The 20,252-nt window shown below is 43.6% G+C and overlaps 1 protein-coding gene across 2 annotated transcripts in view; it reads right to left on the bottom strand.

The window, feature by feature from the left end:
- The window catches only part of LOC106570363 (enhancer of filamentation 1-like), a 49,043-nt gene extending 29,925 nt beyond the window's left edge, over positions 1 to 19,118 (bottom strand). Inside the window, exon 1 of one of the 2 annotated variants that reach the window (XM_014142590.2) lies at positions 18,859 to 19,118. In XM_014142590.2, the coding sequence (XP_013998065.2) occupies positions 18,859 to 18,870 (12 nt within the window). In that variant the 5' untranslated portion in view covers positions 18,871 to 19,118. Of the gene's footprint in view, positions 1 to 17,951; positions 17,971 to 18,858 lie in introns of those variants that run through there. The other variant, XM_045694836.1, reaches the window with a different exon arrangement.
- Between the last annotated feature and the right edge of the window lie 1,134 nt (positions 19,119 to 20,252).

Raw genomic sequence — 20,252 nt, 5'->3', positions numbered from 1 at the left:
AGCAGTCATCACTGCTTACTGACAGTGAATAAACTCAAAGGTTAGACTTCTTAGGAGGTCTGACAACTGGGTGAATGAGCGTGTGGAGAAATGCCGTGACAAACACTAGGTCTAACTAACACACATCACCTGGAACACAGAGAACAGGGTGAAACATACACCCACTCACACAAATTCACACTACTACTACTGATGTGTAATTGGAGCAGGTGTGACTGACCAATCAGCGCATGTGTACATATATGCCCGGCATAAACATTGGTTAGTCATAACGAGGTGACTCAGCTGGCTGCTTATCCTCCAGTAAACACGTGTTTGCCATTTGTCAGAGTGCTGGGAGGCCCCGGCTCCTAGGCTCCGACGTAGCCTTACTCTACATGGTGAGAACCAACAGGCTTACTGTAACTTGGTAGTTATCTTTAAACTAGCTGTTAAGTAGCTTGGTGAGAGAGGCATTCCACCGCCTCTCATGACACCAACCATGACCAGGGGCTTTCTAGTCCTTCCCTTACCTAACGTCCCTAACGGCATGGTAACACAGAGTGACCGAGGTTTACTAGAGTTGGAGAGAGATAATGAATCACCTAGGTTTCTCACCAGGTATCTACAACAAACATTCTTCAGTGTGTTGACTGTGTCCGTCGCTTGGCAGGTGGCTTCATCACAAACTGATAACGAGTTACTATCCAGCACCAGTACTTAGATACGACTTTTAAGATAAGAAGTAAACACACACAGAAACAGTGTGTGTTTAGAGATACGTACGCTAATGACTGAAGTGAAAGGAAACCCTGACACCACCTCGTTGGAGATGTGCTTCATGTTTCTCTGTCCTTGGCTAGCTACATCTGGCTAGTGATATATATACTGTAGCCTTGGCCTCATGCTGTTGTCAGTAGAAAGTGTGGAATAGTGATACGTTGAGCTATCCAGACCCACACCTGGAGGCTGGAACACACACACACACACACACACACACACACACACACACACACACACACACACACGCGCGCACGCACACACACACACACAGCCCTCCACACACACACGCACACACACACACACACGCACACGCACGCACACACACAGCCCTCCACACACGCACGCACGCACACGCACACGCACGCACAGCCCTCCACACACACACACGCACGCACGCACACACGCGCACGCGCGCACGCACGCACGCACGCACACACACACAGCCCTCCACACACGCACGCACGCACACACGCACAGCCCTCCACACACACACACACACACACACACACACACACACACACACACACACACACACACACACACACACACACACACACATCTAGCTGTCTAGCCCCTTTCATTCCCCTTAACTTAGACCTAACACTTTTCCATTCATTCTGGAGTGTTCTATGACTCACACACTTCTATATCAACAGGGGTATTTTTCACTGGTGTGTCTCGCCGAAGCACAAATAACAGTTCTCTCATTTGAGTGTGGGAACACGTATACTGAGTTGCTGACCAACCGAAAATAAAAAGCCCTTACGTAACGTTACCACTGAACGGGGCCCCAGCTTTCCTCCCAGTCAATAAGTTTACAGGAAGGGCTCACTGGGTGGTTCTGGCTCAGCCTCCAGAGTACACATCAACCTAATGAAGGTGGCTTTGGGTATATGAGCTCACAAATACGACAGTCCAAATTCCCCCTCTGCCGCAGCCAACTTCACCACCACGACCACACCGCAGCACAGATCTGTGTCCCAGGGCAATGGGAAGGAGGGAGCAGCAGCCCTATGCTGCGTTCATAACCAAGTGGGAAGTTGTAAATACCAGTTGGAGGCATTCACGTGCTTTCGAATTCGTTGAGAAACGCCGGAATGACTAATGGCCAACATGCTGTCAACCATAAACTAAAAGTGCAGCTATCATACTTGTTAACAAATAATAGTGTTAAAAAAAACATGTTAATAGATAGCTTTATATAAATAATGTTTTGTTGTTGTGTTTAATTGCCGAAAATGCTCTAATCAAGGTCATTTCCTTAGTATGTGATGTCAGAGGTCAGCATGTGGGAGAAGTCGGAGCTCAGGGATGATAGACGAGTTTCCCAATAGTAATTACCATTTGGAGGGGCATTCAAGGAGATTTTTCCCAATCATGTGGTATATACCACCTTCCAACTTAGTTATGAACGCAGGGTTAGCTGCATTTAAAGAGACATGATTTAAACCTCTCCCAAGTCCCAACAACAAGTGCCTCCCCCCAAATGTGAGAACATCGCGGTGTTCCCATGAAGTCCAGATGTGGTACCCCAACCCCAGCAATGGGCTGCTAGTGTGAAAATTAGGGCCAGCCCACTGTAACACGTGCACCCGGGGGTGATGGTGGCACATACTGCATAAGAACGGGTGAACCAGCACATCTCATTTGGCCTCATTACCATAGGTAAATATAGAAAATAATTATAGTAATGACGGTAATGAGGACCTGATGACTATGAACGGCCTGTTCCTCTGAGTGTACCCTGCTGCTGAAGCTGAGGGTGAGAGCCAGTTCAAGGCTGTGTCCCAAATGGCACCCTATTCCCTATATAGTGCACTACTTTTGACCAGGGCACATAGGGTTCTGGTCAAAAATAGTGCACTATACAGGGAACAGGGTGCCTGCCATTTGGGACGCAAAGCGAATAAATGGGCCTTGTGAAGGGTTCTAGGTAAAACCGACTAGTGGGACTGGAAGGAAGTTCAGAGATCATGGTAATTTCTTCATTTGGACCGATCCTAGAGCACACTGCTGACCCTCTGATTACTAAGGCTGTTTAAACGCGAGCCAATGTGCTTGTAATAACATAATTACACAGGGAGACTGGGTAAAACCTCACGTCCTGAGATTCTCAGATTCTCTTAAGGCCAGTAAGGGCTATACCACCTCACAACTTAGACTTTAACATTTCTAATGTAGCCGACAAACCTACAAGTCTGTATGTAGGCATTACCAACCATCTATCATGGCATGCCACGTTTCCTTTCCCCTTGCATTAGGGTATGATGCCACGTGTATACAGACAGTACAGTAGTGAATCAATACTACTGTCCAGTTACAGACTACAGTAGTGAATCAATACTACAGTCCAGTTACAGATTATAGTACAGTAGTGAATCAATACTACAGTCCAGTTACAGACTATAGTACAGTAGTGAACCAATACTACTGTCCAGTTAGACTACAGTAGTGAATCAATGCTACAGTCCAGTTACATACTATAGTACAGTAGTGAATCAATACTACTGTCCAGTTACAGACTACAGTAGTGAATCAATACTACAGTCCAGTTACAGACTACAGTAGTGAATCAATACTACTGTCCAGTTACAGACTACAGTACAGTAGTGAATCAATACTACAGTCCAGTTACAGACTACAGTAGTGAATCAATACTACAGTCCAGTTACAGACTACAGTACAGTAGTGAATCAATACTACTGTCCAGTTACAGACTATAGTAGTGAATCAATACTACAGTCCAGTTACATACTATACTACAGTAGTGAATCAATACTACTGTCCAGTTACAGACTACAGTAGTGAATCAATACTACTGTCCAGTTACAGACTACAGTACAGTAGTGAATCAATACTACAGTCCAGTTACAGACTACAGTAGTGAATCAATACTACAGTCCAGTTACATACTATACTACAGTAGTGAATCAATACTACAGTCCAGTTACAGACTACAGTAGTGAATCAATACTACAGTCCAGTTACAGACTACAGTAGTGAATCAATACTACAGTCCAGTTACAGACTACAGTAGTGAATCAATACTACAGTCCAGTTACAGACTACAGTAGTGAATCAATACTACTGTCCAGTTACAGACTACAGTAGTGAATCAATACTACAGTCCAGTTACAGACTACAGTAGTGAATCAATACTACAGTCCAGTTACAGACTACAGTAGTGAATCAATTCTACTGTCCAGTTACAGACTACAGTACAGTAGTGAATCAATACTACTGTCTAGTTACAGACTACAGTAGTGAATCAATGCTACAGTACCGTTACATACTATAGTACAGTAGTAAATCAATACTACTGTCCAGTTAGACTACAGTAGTGAATCAATACTACAGTCCAGTTACAGACTATAGTACAGTCGTGAATCAACACTACAGTCCAGTTACAGACTACAGTAGTGAATCAATACTAATGTCCAGTTACAGACTACAGTACAGATGCCCTTCCTCTATCTGACCTAAATAACTTGTATGTATATGTCAACTGATATATATGTACTGTATGTAAGCATGAAATTGATAGATGTGACTGTAGGCCTATGGTATAGGTATCTCTGTCTTCTCAGTGTCTTGTCAGTACAGAACCTTTTGTATTTATATATTTATTTTAAATGTATGTAGCTCTGTCCTTGAGCTGTTATTGTCTGTTATTGTTCTGTATTATGTCATGTTTCATGTGGACCCCAGGAAGAGTAGCTGCTGCTTTCACAACACCTAATGGGGGTTCTAATAAAAATACAATAACAAAATAACGCACAGTTCAGACATCGAATTTATGGGAGTCAAAACTAAATAGAAATTAAGAGCGGGCTGGCACAGTTAAAAACTTTGCTTGGCGTACTGATTGGTTTATACGGTTAAGAACTTTGCTTGGTATATTGATTGGTTCATACGGTTAAGAATGTTGTTTGGCGTACTGATTGGTTTCATACAACCACTCAACACTGCAGCAGACTTCCTCATTGTTTTTGGATCGTATTCAACCATAACAGTCCTTCACCTATGAATCCAAGTCCATGATTGTGCTTCAGTTTTGGGAGTGGTAGAAAAGCAACCTTTATTTGCATGCAACTAACATATATTAATATGCATTGCCATTTCTCCCAACAGTGGAAGAACTGCTCTGGCGCACTCCAAGAAAAGGCGTGCATTATCCGCAACGCACCGAAAGAGCGGCAGAGGCTGCCGAATTATCGTCAAAAGTCCAACGAGGCATACTTAATGTTTTCAGATGGTACTTTATCCCCAAAGACAAGTATTTTTTTAGTTCGGTGTAGCGATAGAGCGGTGTTTGAACTAACAGTATTGAGATAATCCATAAATGACAAACTCCAGGCTGAAGCTAGCATCTCTGTCAAACTAAGTCAATAGTCTATGAGAGGTCGGTCCAGCCACAGTCATGATACTGAAGAGTCTATTGAGTTGCATCTTGCTAGAAAGCTGAAGCAACACAGAGTAACCACAGCCAAACATACCATGTTCTGTATAGTCAAGATATGAGGGACTCCAGCCCGAGTATAGATGTCACCCACCAACTTCCTTCTCTCATCTGTGATTCACACTATTCCGCCACACAAAGGGTCATAACACCTAGCGATACTATCACTGAAATCCCCACCACCCCCACATATAACAGCATGGCAACTGTACCTTCAACAGGATATGATATTCCATGTTGTGTCTAACTGCAATGCATGCTGGGACAAACCACATGCCATACATTTCACCTTGATATTTTGGCATGATGTCTTCTAGCACCAAACTGAAGTCTCAGTTAATACAGCCTGTGGGTCAAGTTTCCGAAGAAATGTCACATGCTCCGAATACACCTTACAGTGAAATGCTTACTTACAAGCCCTTAACCAACAATGCTTTAAGAAGTTAAGATTTTTTTTAAATAAGTGTTAAGTAAAAAATTGAAAATAAAATTAAGAAATATTTCAACAGCAGCAGTAAAATAACAAGCGAGGCTTTATACAGGGGGTACCAGTACAGAGTCAATGTGCGGAGGCACCGGTTAGTCGAGGTAATTGAGTTAATATGTACATGTAGGTAGGGTTAAAGTGACTATGTATAGATTATAAACAGAGAGTAGCAGCAGAGTAAAAGAGGGGTCTGGGTAGCCATTTGATTAGCTGTTCAGGAGTCTTATGGCTTGGGGGTAGAAGCTGTTTAGAAGCCTTTTGGACCTAGACTTGGCACTCCGGTACAGCTTGCCATGCGGTAGCAGAAAGAACAGTCTATGAATAGGGTGGCTGAAGTCTTTGACAATTTTTAGGGCCTTCCTCTGACACCGCCTGATATAGAGGTCCTGGATGGCAGGAAGCTTGGCCCCGGTGATGTACTGGGCCGTACGCACTACCCTCTGTAGTGCCTTGCGGTCGGAGGCCGAACAGTTGCCATACCAGACTGTGATGCAACCAGTCAGGATGATCTTGATGGTGCAGCCATGCCATTCAGTCTCCTGAGGGGGAATAGGTTTTGTCGTGCCCTCCTCGTGACTGTCTTAGTGTGTTTGGACCATGACAGTTTGTTGGTGATGTGGACACCAAGGAACTTTAAGCTCTCAACCTGTTCCACTACAGCCACGTGGATGAGAATGGGGGCGTGCTCGGCCCTCCTTTTCCTGTAGTCCACAATCATCTCCTTTGTCTTGATCACGTTGAGGGAGAGGTTGTTGTCCTGGAACCACACGGCCACGTCTCTGACCTCCTCCCTATAGGCTGTCTTGTCGTTGTTGGTGATCAGCAAACTTGATGATGGTGTTGGAGTCGTGCCTGGCCATGCATTCATGAGTGAACAGGGAGTACAGGAGGGGACTGAGCACACACCCCTGACCCCCGTGTTGAGAATCAGCGTGGCGGATGTGTTGTTCCCTACCCTTATCACCTGGGGGCGGCCCGTCAGGAAGTCAAGATCCAGTTGCAGAGGGAGGTGTTTAGTCCCAGGGTCTTTAGCTTAGTGATGAGCGTTGAGGGCACTATGGTGTTGAACGCTGAGCTGTTGTCAATGAATAATATTATCACATAGGTGTTCCTTTTGTCCAGGTGGGAGAGGGCAGTTTTGAGTGCAATAGAGGTTGCATCATCTGTGGACCTGTTGGGGAGGTGTGCAAATTGGAGTGGGTCTAGGATTTCTGGGATAATGGTGTTGATATGAGCCATGACCAGCCTTTCAAAGCACTTCATGGCTACAGACGTGAGTGCCACAGATCGGTAGTCATTTAGGCAGGTTATCTTAGTGTTCTTGGGCACAGGGACTATGGTGGTCTGCTTGAAACATTTTGGTATTACAAACTGTCAGGGACAGGTTGAAAATGTCAGTGAAGACACTTGCCAGTTGGTCAGCACATGCTCGCAGTACGCGTCCTGGTAATCCTTCTGGCCATGTGTTCTTGTGAATATTGACCTGTTTAAAGGTCTTACTCACATCGGCTACGGAGAGCTTGATCACACAGTCGTCCGGGACAGCTGGTGCTCTCCTGCATCTTTCAGTGTTACTTGCCTCAAAGCGAGCATAGATGTAATTTAGCTCGTCTGGTAGATTTGTGTCATTGGGCAGCTGGTGGCTGTGCTTCCCTTTGTATTCTGTAATAGCTTGCAAGCCCTGCCACATCCGACGAGTGTCGGAGTCGGTGTAGTACGATTCAATCTTAGTCCTGCATTAACATTTTGCCTGTTTGATGGTTCGTCGGAGGGCATAGCGGGATTTCTTATAAGCTTCCGGGTTAGAGACCTGCTCCTTGAAAGCGGCAACTCTACCCTTTAGCTCAGTGCGGATGTTGCCTGTAATCCGTGGCTTCTGGTTGGGGTATATACCTACGGTCACTGTGGGGATAACATCATCGATGCACTTACTGATGAAGCCAATGACTGATGTGGTGTACTCCTCAATGAAATCGGAAGAATCCCGGAACATATTCCAGTCTGTGCTAGCAAAACAGTCCTGTAGCTTAGCATCTGCTTCATCTGACCACTTTCTTATTGACCGAGTCACTGGTTCTTCCTGCTTTAGTTTTTGCATGTAAGCAGGAATCAGGAGGATAGACAAATGGTCAGATTTGCCAAATGGAGGGCGAGGGAGAGCTTTTTACATGTCTCTGTGTGTGGAGTAAAGGTGGTCTAGAATTTTTTTCCCTCTGGTTGCACATTTAACATGCTGATAAAAATTAGGTAAAACTGATTTGAGTTTCCCTGCATTAAAGTCCCTGCCACTAGGAGCGCCACCTCTTGATGAGCGTTTTCCTGTTTGCTTATGGCCGTATACAGCTCATTGAGTGCGGTCTTAGTGCCAGCATCGGTCTGCGGTGGTTTATAGACAGCTATCAAAAATATAGATGTAAACTCTCTTGGTAAATAGTGTGGTCTACAGCTTACCATTAGATACTCTACCTCAGGCGAGCAAAACCTTGAGACTTCCTTAGATTTCGTGCACCAGCTGTTGTTTACAAATACACATAGACCACCGCCCCTTGTCTTACCAGAGGCCGTTGTTCTATCCTGCCAAAAAAGCTTAAAACCCGCCAGCTGTATGTTAATAACGTCGTCCTTCAGCCAGGTCTCAGTGAAACATAAGGTATTACAGTTTTTAATGTCCCGTTGATAGGATATACGTGCTCATAGTTCGTCTATTTTATTATCGATTGATTGTATGTTGGCTAATAGGACCGATGGTAAAGGTAGATTACCCTCTCGGCGACGGATCCTTACAAGGCACTTGGACCGTCGTCCACGATATCTCTATCTTTTCCTCCTGCGAATGATGGGGATGAGGGCCTTGTCGGGTGTCTGGAGTAAATCCTTCCCGTCCGACTCGTTGAAGAAGAAGAATTCCTCCAGTACGGGGTGAGTAATCACTGTCCTGATATCTAGAAGCTGTTTTCGGTCATAAGACACGGTGGCAGAAACATTATGTGCAAAATAAGTTACAAATAACACGAAAAAACATACACAATAGCACAATTGGTTACGGGATCGTAAAACGGCGGCCATCTCCTTCGGCGCCATTATGACTACCATGAGATCTTTTCACATATCAAAGGTCAAATCTTCTATGGTTGATAGAACCCTTCCAATTTGATGTATCAGGTATTTCACAACTTCCAACATTCCACCAAGACAGCAGTAAAAGTCCAGATGAATGTTGTGGGCAGGGCCAGAATGACAAGTAAAACAACATCTAAAGAGCTCCACTGACCCAAATCACAGAGTTGAGTCAGACAGCCTATTACGTAAAACAAACGTCTTCCAGACCCTTAGGCTAGCCCTCAGTTCATTAGTGTTGGGTTTGTATTGTCATATTGAGGTAACTCGATGTCGACCGCTCTCCTCTCCGTTTCCTCCCCACTCCTCCTTTAACCTGCAGCAGTACTGAGGGATCTACTGCAGTCAGACCAGGGCCCACCTTGCCTAGTCATCTCACGACAACACCAGCTGCCCTGCTCTCTTTCTGTCTGGACACGTAGTCAAAAGACACTCTCTACTACAGAAAACAAGATAAGAAAGTTACAATGGAGTATATTCTTTCAAACGTGTATTGAATGGCCTTCTCCGGAAGGGCTTAGCCTAGTAGTATATTGTGTAATGCAGTCCTTGACATAATTGCAAGTCATGCCAGAGCTATTTCTACTCTCAACTAATGTTACGGTATTCATGTGGTCAAAGATAGGTCTCAGCTCTGGAGAGGGAGGGGGTACTATTGAGAGGAAACGGGGGTGTGGTAGATGCCAAGGGGGAGGGAGGGGATGTGAGTGTATCCCTGTTACCCTTGGAGACATAATCCTTCAAAGCTATTGGCTAAGACGTACGATACGTTTATGGTATCTCTACAGGACCACAATTCATGGCTTTACATAGAAACGAGCTCTAGATTCACTTCACACTGCCAAATCAATTTCACACTCCTCAAAGAGGTCACAAAAATATAAAACGACCTCCTCCGCCATAAACGACCTAGAGCATTTACTCTGTGAAAAAACAAGACTTGTTTGTCAAGTTAAACGAGTAGAAATTATGCAAACAACTAATTTGATAGAACCCAAAATCTATCTGCAATATTAAAACTGTATACAAGACATTGTGCTGTGAAAGCTGAGATTGAAGAATGCCAGCAGGGTGGACCCCCATGTTCGCAGCTGACAAGGTCCTTGTAGTTTGACATCAAGACAGAGTCACAAATGGCTCCCTATTCTCTATATAGTGCACTACTTTTGACCAGGGCCCATATTCACAAAGTGTCTCAGAGTAGGAGTACTGATCTAGGATCAGTTTTGCCTTGTAAGTTATAAGTAATAAGAGCGGGGACCAAATCCTAGATAAGCACTCCTACATGACGGCGCTTTGTGAATATGGCATCTGGGCCTATAGTGCTCTGGTCAAAAGTAGTGCACTATACAGGGAACAGGGAGCCATTTGGGAAACACCCTAATGGCTGTCCAATCTCCACAGGGATTAACTAAGCTGACAGGGGCCTTGCTAGCTAGACTACCCCTGAAAGGATCACCCTGTGAAATGCTTGGCATTCTTAAGGGAGAAGAGCTCTTTCTGCACAATGCCACACACACACACACCACACACACACACCACACACACACACTGAAAAGACTGTGAACTCTTGGTATGCCCCCTGGCAGGGGACAACCCTTGTAGCCAATGAGAGGAGGCACCTTGAAACAATCAAGTGCATCTTTTAACTAACCTTTCCTCCAGAATGTTTTTTCTCATAGGAAGCTCCTTGACCCAACTCCCCCAACCCACCACCATCCCTCTATACACCCAACTCTATTTACACTCCCTCCGCCTACCCACTTCCTATTTCTTTCATTTTCTTTCCCTTTCAATATTAGAAACCCCCCTCCTCCCTCCTCAATCACTCTCTCACTGAACAATGTTTTCTCTCCGCTCTCCTCCGCCCCACTCTCTTTGGACCACTGCCTGGAACCTGAGACTGTAAAAAAAGAGACCGAGACAGAAAAAAAACACACACCAGAAGAACTTTGGTTCACCTAATCACTCTTCACTGGTTTTGGAGCTATTTCTGCCACGGTTATGTAAGTCTCAAAAGAACCAGTGAAAAGGGGGTGGATGGTGTAAGACTATGGGACGGGTGTGTACTGTGTATATGTCAGTGTGTTTTGGATAGGGTGGGAAGGGGTCTCCTTTCCTCTCGTCCCAGAAAAGAAAATTTGTGTCGTAACACCCTTAAATGCCAAGGGCCACATCATTCAAACTCTCTCGCTTTCTCGCAAATACATTAAAATGGGCTTTATTAGCATGGGAAACATATGTTTACATTGCCAAAACAAACTAAATTAATATTAACAAAAGTTAAATAAATAATCAGAAATTAACAGTAAACATTGCATTCTCTCTCGCTCTCTCATTCTCTCGCTCTCTCATTCTCTCACTCTCTCTGTCATACAAAAACACCCCCCCTCTCTCTCTCTCTGTCCTCTCTCCCCCCGTTTCCGTGTTATGAATCCCTTAACCCTACTCACTTAGTCAGTGAGGCAGCCAGAAGTCTCTGTCTGTACAGACTCGTCCTGGGGGGGATTACGTGCATTAGAGGACCTATGAAACTGAGCCCTTCCCCTCACACCTGCCCACCTGTTGGAAAACATCTCTGATGTCACAGACAAAGGCTACTGCCGGATACACCGACCAGGAGCGGTGTGTAGGTAAAAATCAACGGGGAAGCTAAGTCAGGAAAAAAAAAAAACATATTACAACATATGTTGTGATAATTGCGTTGTTGGCTCTATAACCTCTTAGTTCATATGCCTTGTCACCGTCATATATAGGCCCAAGGTCGAGACAATAAGAAGACACAGTGAGTGGCTGAATAAATTCAACCACAGCTTTGTTTCATCACAAAACCGGAGAGCAACCTCTGTCCGGTGAAGTCCACAAAGCATATTGCATGTAACAACCAGTTACATAACCTACAGCATGGTCAAGCAAGTTCATGTTTACACAACTTTTGATTTCAAACACTAGAGTTAGTGCAAGTCGCAAAGAAAACAGGAGCTGCCTCCACTATTCCAGCACCATTTCAACTTCAACATTTCAACATCATCGAATCACCTCTGCTTTGTTTAATACAGTGACAACTAAAAGATTCCTAAAACGATTTAGTCCAATCAACATAAGTTAAATAGCATATGTGTGTGTGTGTGTGTGTGTGTGTGTGTGTGTGTGTGTGTGTGTGTGTGTGTGTGTGTGTGTGTGTGTGTGTGTAAACACAGCTGTGTGTGTGTGCGTAAGTAGAAACACAACGCCAATGCCATTCTCCTCTCTTTCATGTTGACGAAACGGTCTATGACATACAATACACGCTTTTAGTTTTTGTTGTCCTAGGCTACCTGGCTAAAATGCTTGCTCGCTAGCCTAACTTCCTTTCATGGGCAACGATTAGCTAGTTAACATCAGCATATTACATATATCTACATATTGAACCTCCATCCTTTCAGGCCAGAAGCACAACAATGTATGAATTTATGGTTGGATCAGAATCGCCATTATAATCACTGGCCAGTACAGAGAATTACGTAAACCACAAGTCCAAATCCCTATCTCCATCCATGGCTAATTTAGGAAAGGGACAATTTTAGCTAGCTAGCCCACGGAGGACAACAACACAGCAAGAGTTTTGTTCTGTCAATGACGTTTGGCTTTTGTAACCTTTATTTAACTAGGCAAGTCAGTTAAGAACAAATTCTTATTTACAATGACGGCCTACCCCGGCCAAAACCGGACAACGCTGGGCTAATTGTGCGCCGTCCTATAGGACTCCCAATCACGGCCAGATGTGATACAACCTGGATTGATGTGATCTGATTGATATGATCTGATTGGATTCCATTTATACTTTTTTGTTTGTGCCAGGACCATTCACATTTGAGCTCACTCAGTTTAGCTCAACGCTGATTGGCTTTTCTTGTATATTTTTTTTAATCAAGGGATGCCAAATGCTCGCTGGCTTCCCTTACATCCAGTGATACGTGCAGCAACAGTGTCATACTATTTTTGACCAAACGTGATCCAGCCACTTAAGCTCTACTTGGACACATAGGATGCATTCCAAAATGGCACCCTATTCCCTATATAGTGCACTACTTTTGATCAGAGCCCTATTCCATATATCGAGAGTTTGGAACTATAAGGTTCTAGCTGCATTTTTGTCAAAATGTAGTTATTGATGTAGCCTTTTTCAGTTCAATGTTCTCTACCTATATAGTACTCTAAAAACCTAAATTCATGTTGTTAAGTTCAAAAGAACACAGATTAAAATTGCTGACACAAATCAAACCAACGAGGGTTGGGAACTTTGAGGTAAATTATCTCAGAATCATCTTTTTGCAGATAGAACCTTATAGTCCCAAACTCTCGATACAGTCCACTACTTGTGACTGGCCCATGGTCAAAAGTAGTAAACTATATAGTGGAGATGCACGATATATCGGTGAACATATTGGAATCGTCCGGTATTAGCTAAAAATGGCAACATCGGTATCGGCCGATGTCTAGTTTATCCTGTTGGGGATAGGGGGCAGTATTTACACGGCCGGATAAAAAACGTACCCGATTTAATCTGGTTACTACCCAGTAACTAGAATATGCATATAATCATTGGCTTTGGATAGAAAACACCCTAAAGTTTCTAAAACTGTTTGAATGGTGTCTGTGAGTATAACAGAACTCATATGGCAGGCAAAAACCTGAGAAGATTCTGAACAGGAAGTGGCCTGTCTGACAAGTTCTTGTTCATCTTGGCTCTTTTTATTGAAGACTGAGGATCTTTGCTGTAACGAGACACTTCCTACGGCTCCCATAGGCTCTCAGAACCCGGGGAAAAGCTGAATGATATCGAGGCAGCCCCAGGCTGAAACACATTAGCGTGTTTGGATAGTGGCCTGTCAGAGGACCATTAGACTGGGACTCGTGCACGAGGGCACGAGATGTTATTATTTTCCCTCTCTTTGAACGAAAACCACCACTCCCGGTCGGAATATTATCGCTTTTTTTACGAGAAAAATGGCATAAAAATTGATTTTAAACAGCGGTTGACATGCTTCGAAGTACGGTAATGCAATATTTAGAATTTTCTTGTCACGAAATGCGTCGTGCTCGTCACCCTTCTTTACCATTCGGATAGTGTCTTGAACGCACGAACAAAACGCCGCTATTTGGATATAACTATGGATTATTTGGGACCAAACCAACATTTGTTATTGAAGTAGAAGGGAGTGCATTCTGACGAAGAACAGCAAAGGTAATAAAAATGTTCTTATAGTAAATCTGACTTTGGTGAGTGCTAAACTTGCTGGGTGTCTAAATAGCTAGCCCTGTGATGCCGGGCTATCTACTGAGAATATTGCAAAATGTGCTTTCACCGAAAAGCTATTTTAAAATCGGACATAGCGAGTGCATAGAGGAGTTCTGTATCTATAATTCTTAAAATAATTGTTATGTTTTTTGTGAACGTTTATCGTGAGTAATTTAGTAAATTCACCGGAAGTGTTCGGTGGGAATGCTAGTCACATGCTAGTCACATGCTAATGTAAAAGGCTGGTTTTTGATATAAATATGAACTTGATTGAACAAAACATGCATGTATTGTATAACATAATGTCCTAGGGGTGTCATCTGATGAAGATCATCAAAGGTTAGTGCTGCATTTAGCTGTGGTTTGGGTTTATGTGACATTATATGCTAGCTTGAAAAATGGGTGTCTGATTATTTCTGGCTGGGTACTCTGCTGACATAATCTAATGTTTTGCTTTCGTTGTAAAGCCTTTTTGAAATCGGACAGTGTGGTTAGATTAACGAGAGTCTTTAAAATGGTGTAAAATAGTCATATGTTTGAGAAATTGAAGTAATAGCATTTCTATGGTATTTGAATATCGCGCCACGGGATTACACTGGCTGTTGAGTCCCACCTAGCCCAGAGAGGTTAACGCCCCAATGTGCAAAACCAATGTCAAAGCTGACGTGCATACCTATATAACGTAGGTACATGACGTAATGACACCACGTATAATGTTGTCCTATACCTGCAACACATCATTCCTAAACTAGCCCACAATGTCTGTTGTGTGGATCGAGCAGTCATTTGAAAGAGTAACAAAATTTCAGCAAGACAACTCAAAGGCGAAATCCATTAAAGCCAAGATAATGGAATTAATTTCCCTTGACAATCAACCGTTCTCTGTCGTGGGTGATGTTGGCTTTCGCCGACTGGTCGAGCACACACTACCAAGTGCGCTATTTTTCAGATGTTGCCCTACACAGTAATGGCGTCACTGCTATTAGCTTCACAATATACATACTATGGAACACCGTTTGGGTCTTTGCATTTCAAAAAAGATACAGTAGCACTGTCAAAGCTGTACAAAAAAGTCTGCAAACAAGCAAACACCGGCCACGAACGATGTGTTTACAATACCGCGAGAGGTATGTGGCAGGGTCTACAGTCAATCACGGACTACAAAAGGAAAACCAGCCTCGTCGCGGACCACGATGTCTTGCTCCCAGACAAACTAAACAACTTCTTTGCTCGCTTTGAGGACAACACAGTGCCACTGACACGAGCGGGGACCAAACTGTCAAGAAAACAAAGGAGATGATCGGGGACTTCAGGAAACAGCAGAGGGAGCAGCCCCCCATCCACATCGACGGGACAGTAGTGGAGAAGGTGGAAAGTTTTAAGTTCCTCGGCGTACACATCACGGACAAACTGAAATGGTCCACCCACACAGACAGCATGGTGAAGAAGGCGCAGCAGCACCTCTTCAACCTCAGGAGGCTGAAGAAATTTGGCTTGTCACCAAAAACACTCACAAACTTTTACAGATGCACAATCGAGAGCATCCTGTCGGGCTGTATCACCGCCTGGTACGGCAACTGCTAGCTAACTAGCTAGCTAACTATAGCTACTGAAACAGATGTTGTGTTATTTGACACGTCAAATAGTGTTATTTGACGTGTAGCTTTTTTGACACACAAAGACTCAAACGGCGTTCCATATAAATCCTGGTTGAGAATGAAATGACTGAACAAATGAACAACAAAACAGCACAGCAAGTAAGTGAAAGAAATAGGTTTTGATGATATTTTACTGGTAATGGGGACATAAGTAAATGCCAACAAAATAACTTTTTGGTCAGTGTGGTGTGTGTGTGTAATTTAACTAGGCAAGTCAGTTAAGAACAAATTCTTATTTACAATGACGGCTCGGACGACGCTGGGCCAATTGTGCGCCGCTCTATGGGACTCCCAATCATGGCCGGATGTGATACAGCCTGGATTCGAACCAGGGACTGTAGTGACGCCTCTTGCACTGAGATGCAGTGCCTTAGACCGCTGCGTCCATGTGTGTGTGTTAACTATTTAACTGTACTAGAATGCTTAAAAGGCCGCTAAAATTGTAAATATCTGTTATCGGTATCTGGGTTTTGGAAAGGAAAATATCGGATATCGGTATCGGCCAAAAATGTCATATCGGTGCATCGCTACTATATAGGGAACAGAGTGCCATTTGGGACACATCCAGGATTAATTTAATACTTAATACTTAACTTCAGCGCTATGAATAATTCACCCTCAGTAAGAGCGTATAGGGACATCTGATAGAGAGGACATAAAACTTCCTGCAAATATTTAACTGAAATAAAGTGGGCTACATCACAAGACACAGGCTGTAAACTGTAAACCTAAGTGGCTGACTCAGGAGCAGAGAGCAAATAGATTATGGCTACGTCCCAAATGTGCACCCTATTCACTATGTGGTGCATTTCAAAGGGAATAGGGTGCCATTTGGGACACAACCTGTGAAGGGATAGGTCAGTCCGTGACTGACCTGTCACAGCCTGGTGTGCATCCGCCCTTTCCCTGCACTGTTGCGTAATACAGCGAGGTTATCGCAGAATGGTGTTGGCTGTGGCAGGCTGACTGTGTTATTGCTAAGCTCTTTCAGACAGAAGTAGGAGAGTGGAGAGAGGACAGGTCTGCTGCATCAGAGGGTATGGCTGGCAGCACACCGATCCAAGCCCAACAGGGCCTGATAACAAACCCTGTAGCCCTGACCTACACAGCCCTATATTACTCTAGATAGCTTGTGGATAGCTGGAATGTGGTTTTAACCAATCAGCATTCAGGATTAGACCCACCTGTTGTATAAAACCCTATATTACTCTAGGAATGAGGAAACCAGGTTAGAAGAACAGACCAATAATGCAACATACTGTACATAGGCATGCCACAAACACACATAGCACACATGACGACGCAATCACTAGGCCCTTGGGAAAAGCCTGCATGTGCCATGTGCTCAGAAGTGTGAAGTGGACTTCAGCCAAGTGAGTGATCGTCTACTACTAATCTAGATTTGGGGGCTTTTCACCGTGATTAAGGCCAAACAAAGCCTCTACAGCATTGTGTTAACTTTACACTGAAGTCATTGGCCCTTGATAGTAATGTATCACCAGGAAACTACTTCACAGCTTTGCAAGAGAGAGCTGTGAGTTCTGGCTTTTCTAATATGGTATTATGACACAGACTTCAGACCCAAGCACATGTCTCCAATAGAGAAGAAAATAGGATGGAGTGAAATAACACTTAGCTGGGAAAGCACATGATCGGTTATTTCAGTAAGTACAGTACCATAGAGGAATCCAAACAGCACGGACAGTTTCATAACGGTTTGCCAGCTCTCTTGCCAAGTGCCCTACATTCCCCAGATAGTGTGAAGTAGACAAAAGCATTCCATTCAAGAAGATCTGTGAACCTCATACCATAGTAGGAAGTGGATCTTCCCATAAGCTCCAGACAGTGCCAGTGTTAATGGTGAATGAACGGAATAGAACTATACAGAGGCCAGGTTTCCTTGGCTTGAGATTTGAGAGACAGACAGCCCCATGCCTTCAAGGCAGGGTTTTATGTTGATGCTGACACAGGCCCTGATTGCCAGCGCAATCTCAGTTACTCCTTACTTTACAGAGCTCATGGACAGTGCAGTCTATTGATTTATACAATCTAAGCAGCTTTTAAAAAACCATGAATAGGCTAAGTTCTAGAAACATTTATGAATTATGGTTTGCATGTTACAACAGGCTGAGGCCAGTCCTGCATACAAGGCAGAATTGAACACATGATGTCAGTGCTTGGACTCACAGGTCACACCCTCAAAGTAGAAAGGTTAAATCCACTCCACTGAATGTCTCGCTTGTTCGTCAGTCCTTGAGTGTAAACAAAATGTATTTCCCAAACAAAGCTACAGCCAAGGTCGAATGGGCAGCAGGGAGAGAACGCAGCGAGAGAATGAATGCGCCAAAGTATCCTTTAAGTGCTACTAAGTAACTTGAGTCGATGCAATTATTTATTACCCGTGATGAAGGTACAATGGCGTTCCCTGTCAACGCATGGTCATTTGATTGCCCAATAATAAATCATTACCCACCCTTCAGAATAAGCATAGGAGAGAGAATTCTTAGATAGGCAGCTCATTTCCCGCGATCCAAACGTCACTGCGTTAGTTATATAGTGTGGCTTTAAATCCCACATAGCCTACGCACAGAGAAAGTAACGGGACCAATATGTATGCCAATTTAGTTCACAATATTCTTGTGTATGTCTTGTGGAGACCAAAGACTGAACCAAGAGTAGACCAGAGTATCATCTCTGCGTTGACAGCCCAAGTCTGCGGTGGGCTGAATGCAATCTACTTATGTAACATTGTTACAACAAAAGATTGATACAACGGTGTAACATTGTTACAACTATGTTGTTACAACAATGTAATGTTACAGCATCCATTGACATAATCAGTCCATCATTTCAACGCTCTGTTAATCTTCAAAGAAACGGTAACTTGATGATTGCTATTGTATTCACAATATGGAACATTGCTTTGTGGTTATAAACTGTTATGACTTTTTCCAATAAAGTTTATTCTAGAAGAGCCAAAATATTGTTGCTACGCTAGGTTATGGTGACAAACCCAATACATTCATTACACTCTCATCACAGAGAATTTCTGGAGAAGTGATTTCATTGCATTGCATTGAGGCGAGTCACTTACTTTGTACTTCATTTTGAGCGCCTACAGCTCGTCTTCTCTCAGACTCCGGGAAAGTGTAAAATATCCGCTTTCGCGTCAAAGAGAACACATCTGAATGTTTTCTTTGCGATCAAACAGCCATGAAGAGTTGGTAAATGGTAAAGACAATAAAAAGCGAATGTTTCCTTCAGTGATTTCCAATCCAGTTGGCCGTATCACTATGGTTCTGCAATATACTTCTGCTAGCCCGCTGTAGGAGAATGCGTTTACTTACTACATGACTCCCTCTTAGCTCATTTACATAATGCGGTTCTCATTGGTCAGATCCGTACTGGTACCCCCCCTGCGGAGGACACCGAACGTCATAAAATGAATGGTCTGTGCTAAAATGATCATTTCCATGTCTATTGACTAGCAGCAAGACCAAAATGTATTGTATTATAAATCAAGGTCTTATGGGACTTTGCTTGGTGCAAGGTACAGAAGGCTACTACTATGGCCTACTTAGAAAAGTCTTTAGAGTCCTATAGGCACCACATTGAGAGCAGAAATGCAGTTCGACCAGCAGAGCTCACCTGATGCTAGGAATTACATTACTCTCTAATCCTTTGATGAAGCGCAATATTTTACACATCTGAAACTTGAAACATCAAGACATGTATATATGCTGCATAAATGAGCAAAGTATTATTGAGCAAAGGGCCTATCAAAGAGTCAAGTGTTATACCGGAGGAAAGCAGCCACTGCCGTGTCATCCACGCCAGGAATTCTTAACACCTCGGGTGTTAACTGGTTCTGATAGGGGGATGAAACAACAGAATCCATTCATTTTCAATGAGAGAGAAGCAAAGTCGGTGAGAGAACGTTGAGTGATGTGAGCATGGGCGAGGGTGGGTGAACAAGGCGGGACGTAAATTGAGGAAAGCGGAACTGTATGCAAATACTCCACGACATCGCAGCGCTATTGACCAGTCGAAGTTCACTATAGCTTCCAGCCCCTATAGGATTGGCTGATGATACCTAACACTACCTTGCATGCTTGCTAGCACCCACACGAGCGCGAAGCTAGCATGGCGAGGCGAAATACAAGTGCTAATTAATCAAGGCAGTAACCAACCCAACTAATACAGTTCAATCGAAACCATGGTTAACCATAAAATAAGAATAGTTGCCATCCACCCCGCCAGACCCACACAGTCAGACCTAGCAAAAACAAATACATAATACTCATCAGCACCCCCCAAGCCACTGCATGTTGTTCAATTATGATGAAATCAAACAAGTAAGCCTACTATGTTCATTCTACAGCCTCATGCGAGAGGTCAGACCGTTGGAGTGCTCAGGGGACAGGAACAAGAACTAGGCTTACTTGTTTGATTTCATCATCATTGATTTCATCATCATTGAACATCATG

Source organism: Salmo salar, chromosome ssa14 (assembly GCF_905237065.1).
Source record: "Salmo salar chromosome ssa14, Ssal_v3.1, whole genome shotgun sequence".
In the NCBI taxonomy this organism is placed as follows: Eukaryota; Metazoa; Chordata; class Actinopteri; order Salmoniformes; family Salmonidae; genus Salmo; species Salmo salar.
Note: the sequence above shows the minus strand (reverse complement) of the source record. Positions and strands in the feature narration are given on the sequence as shown.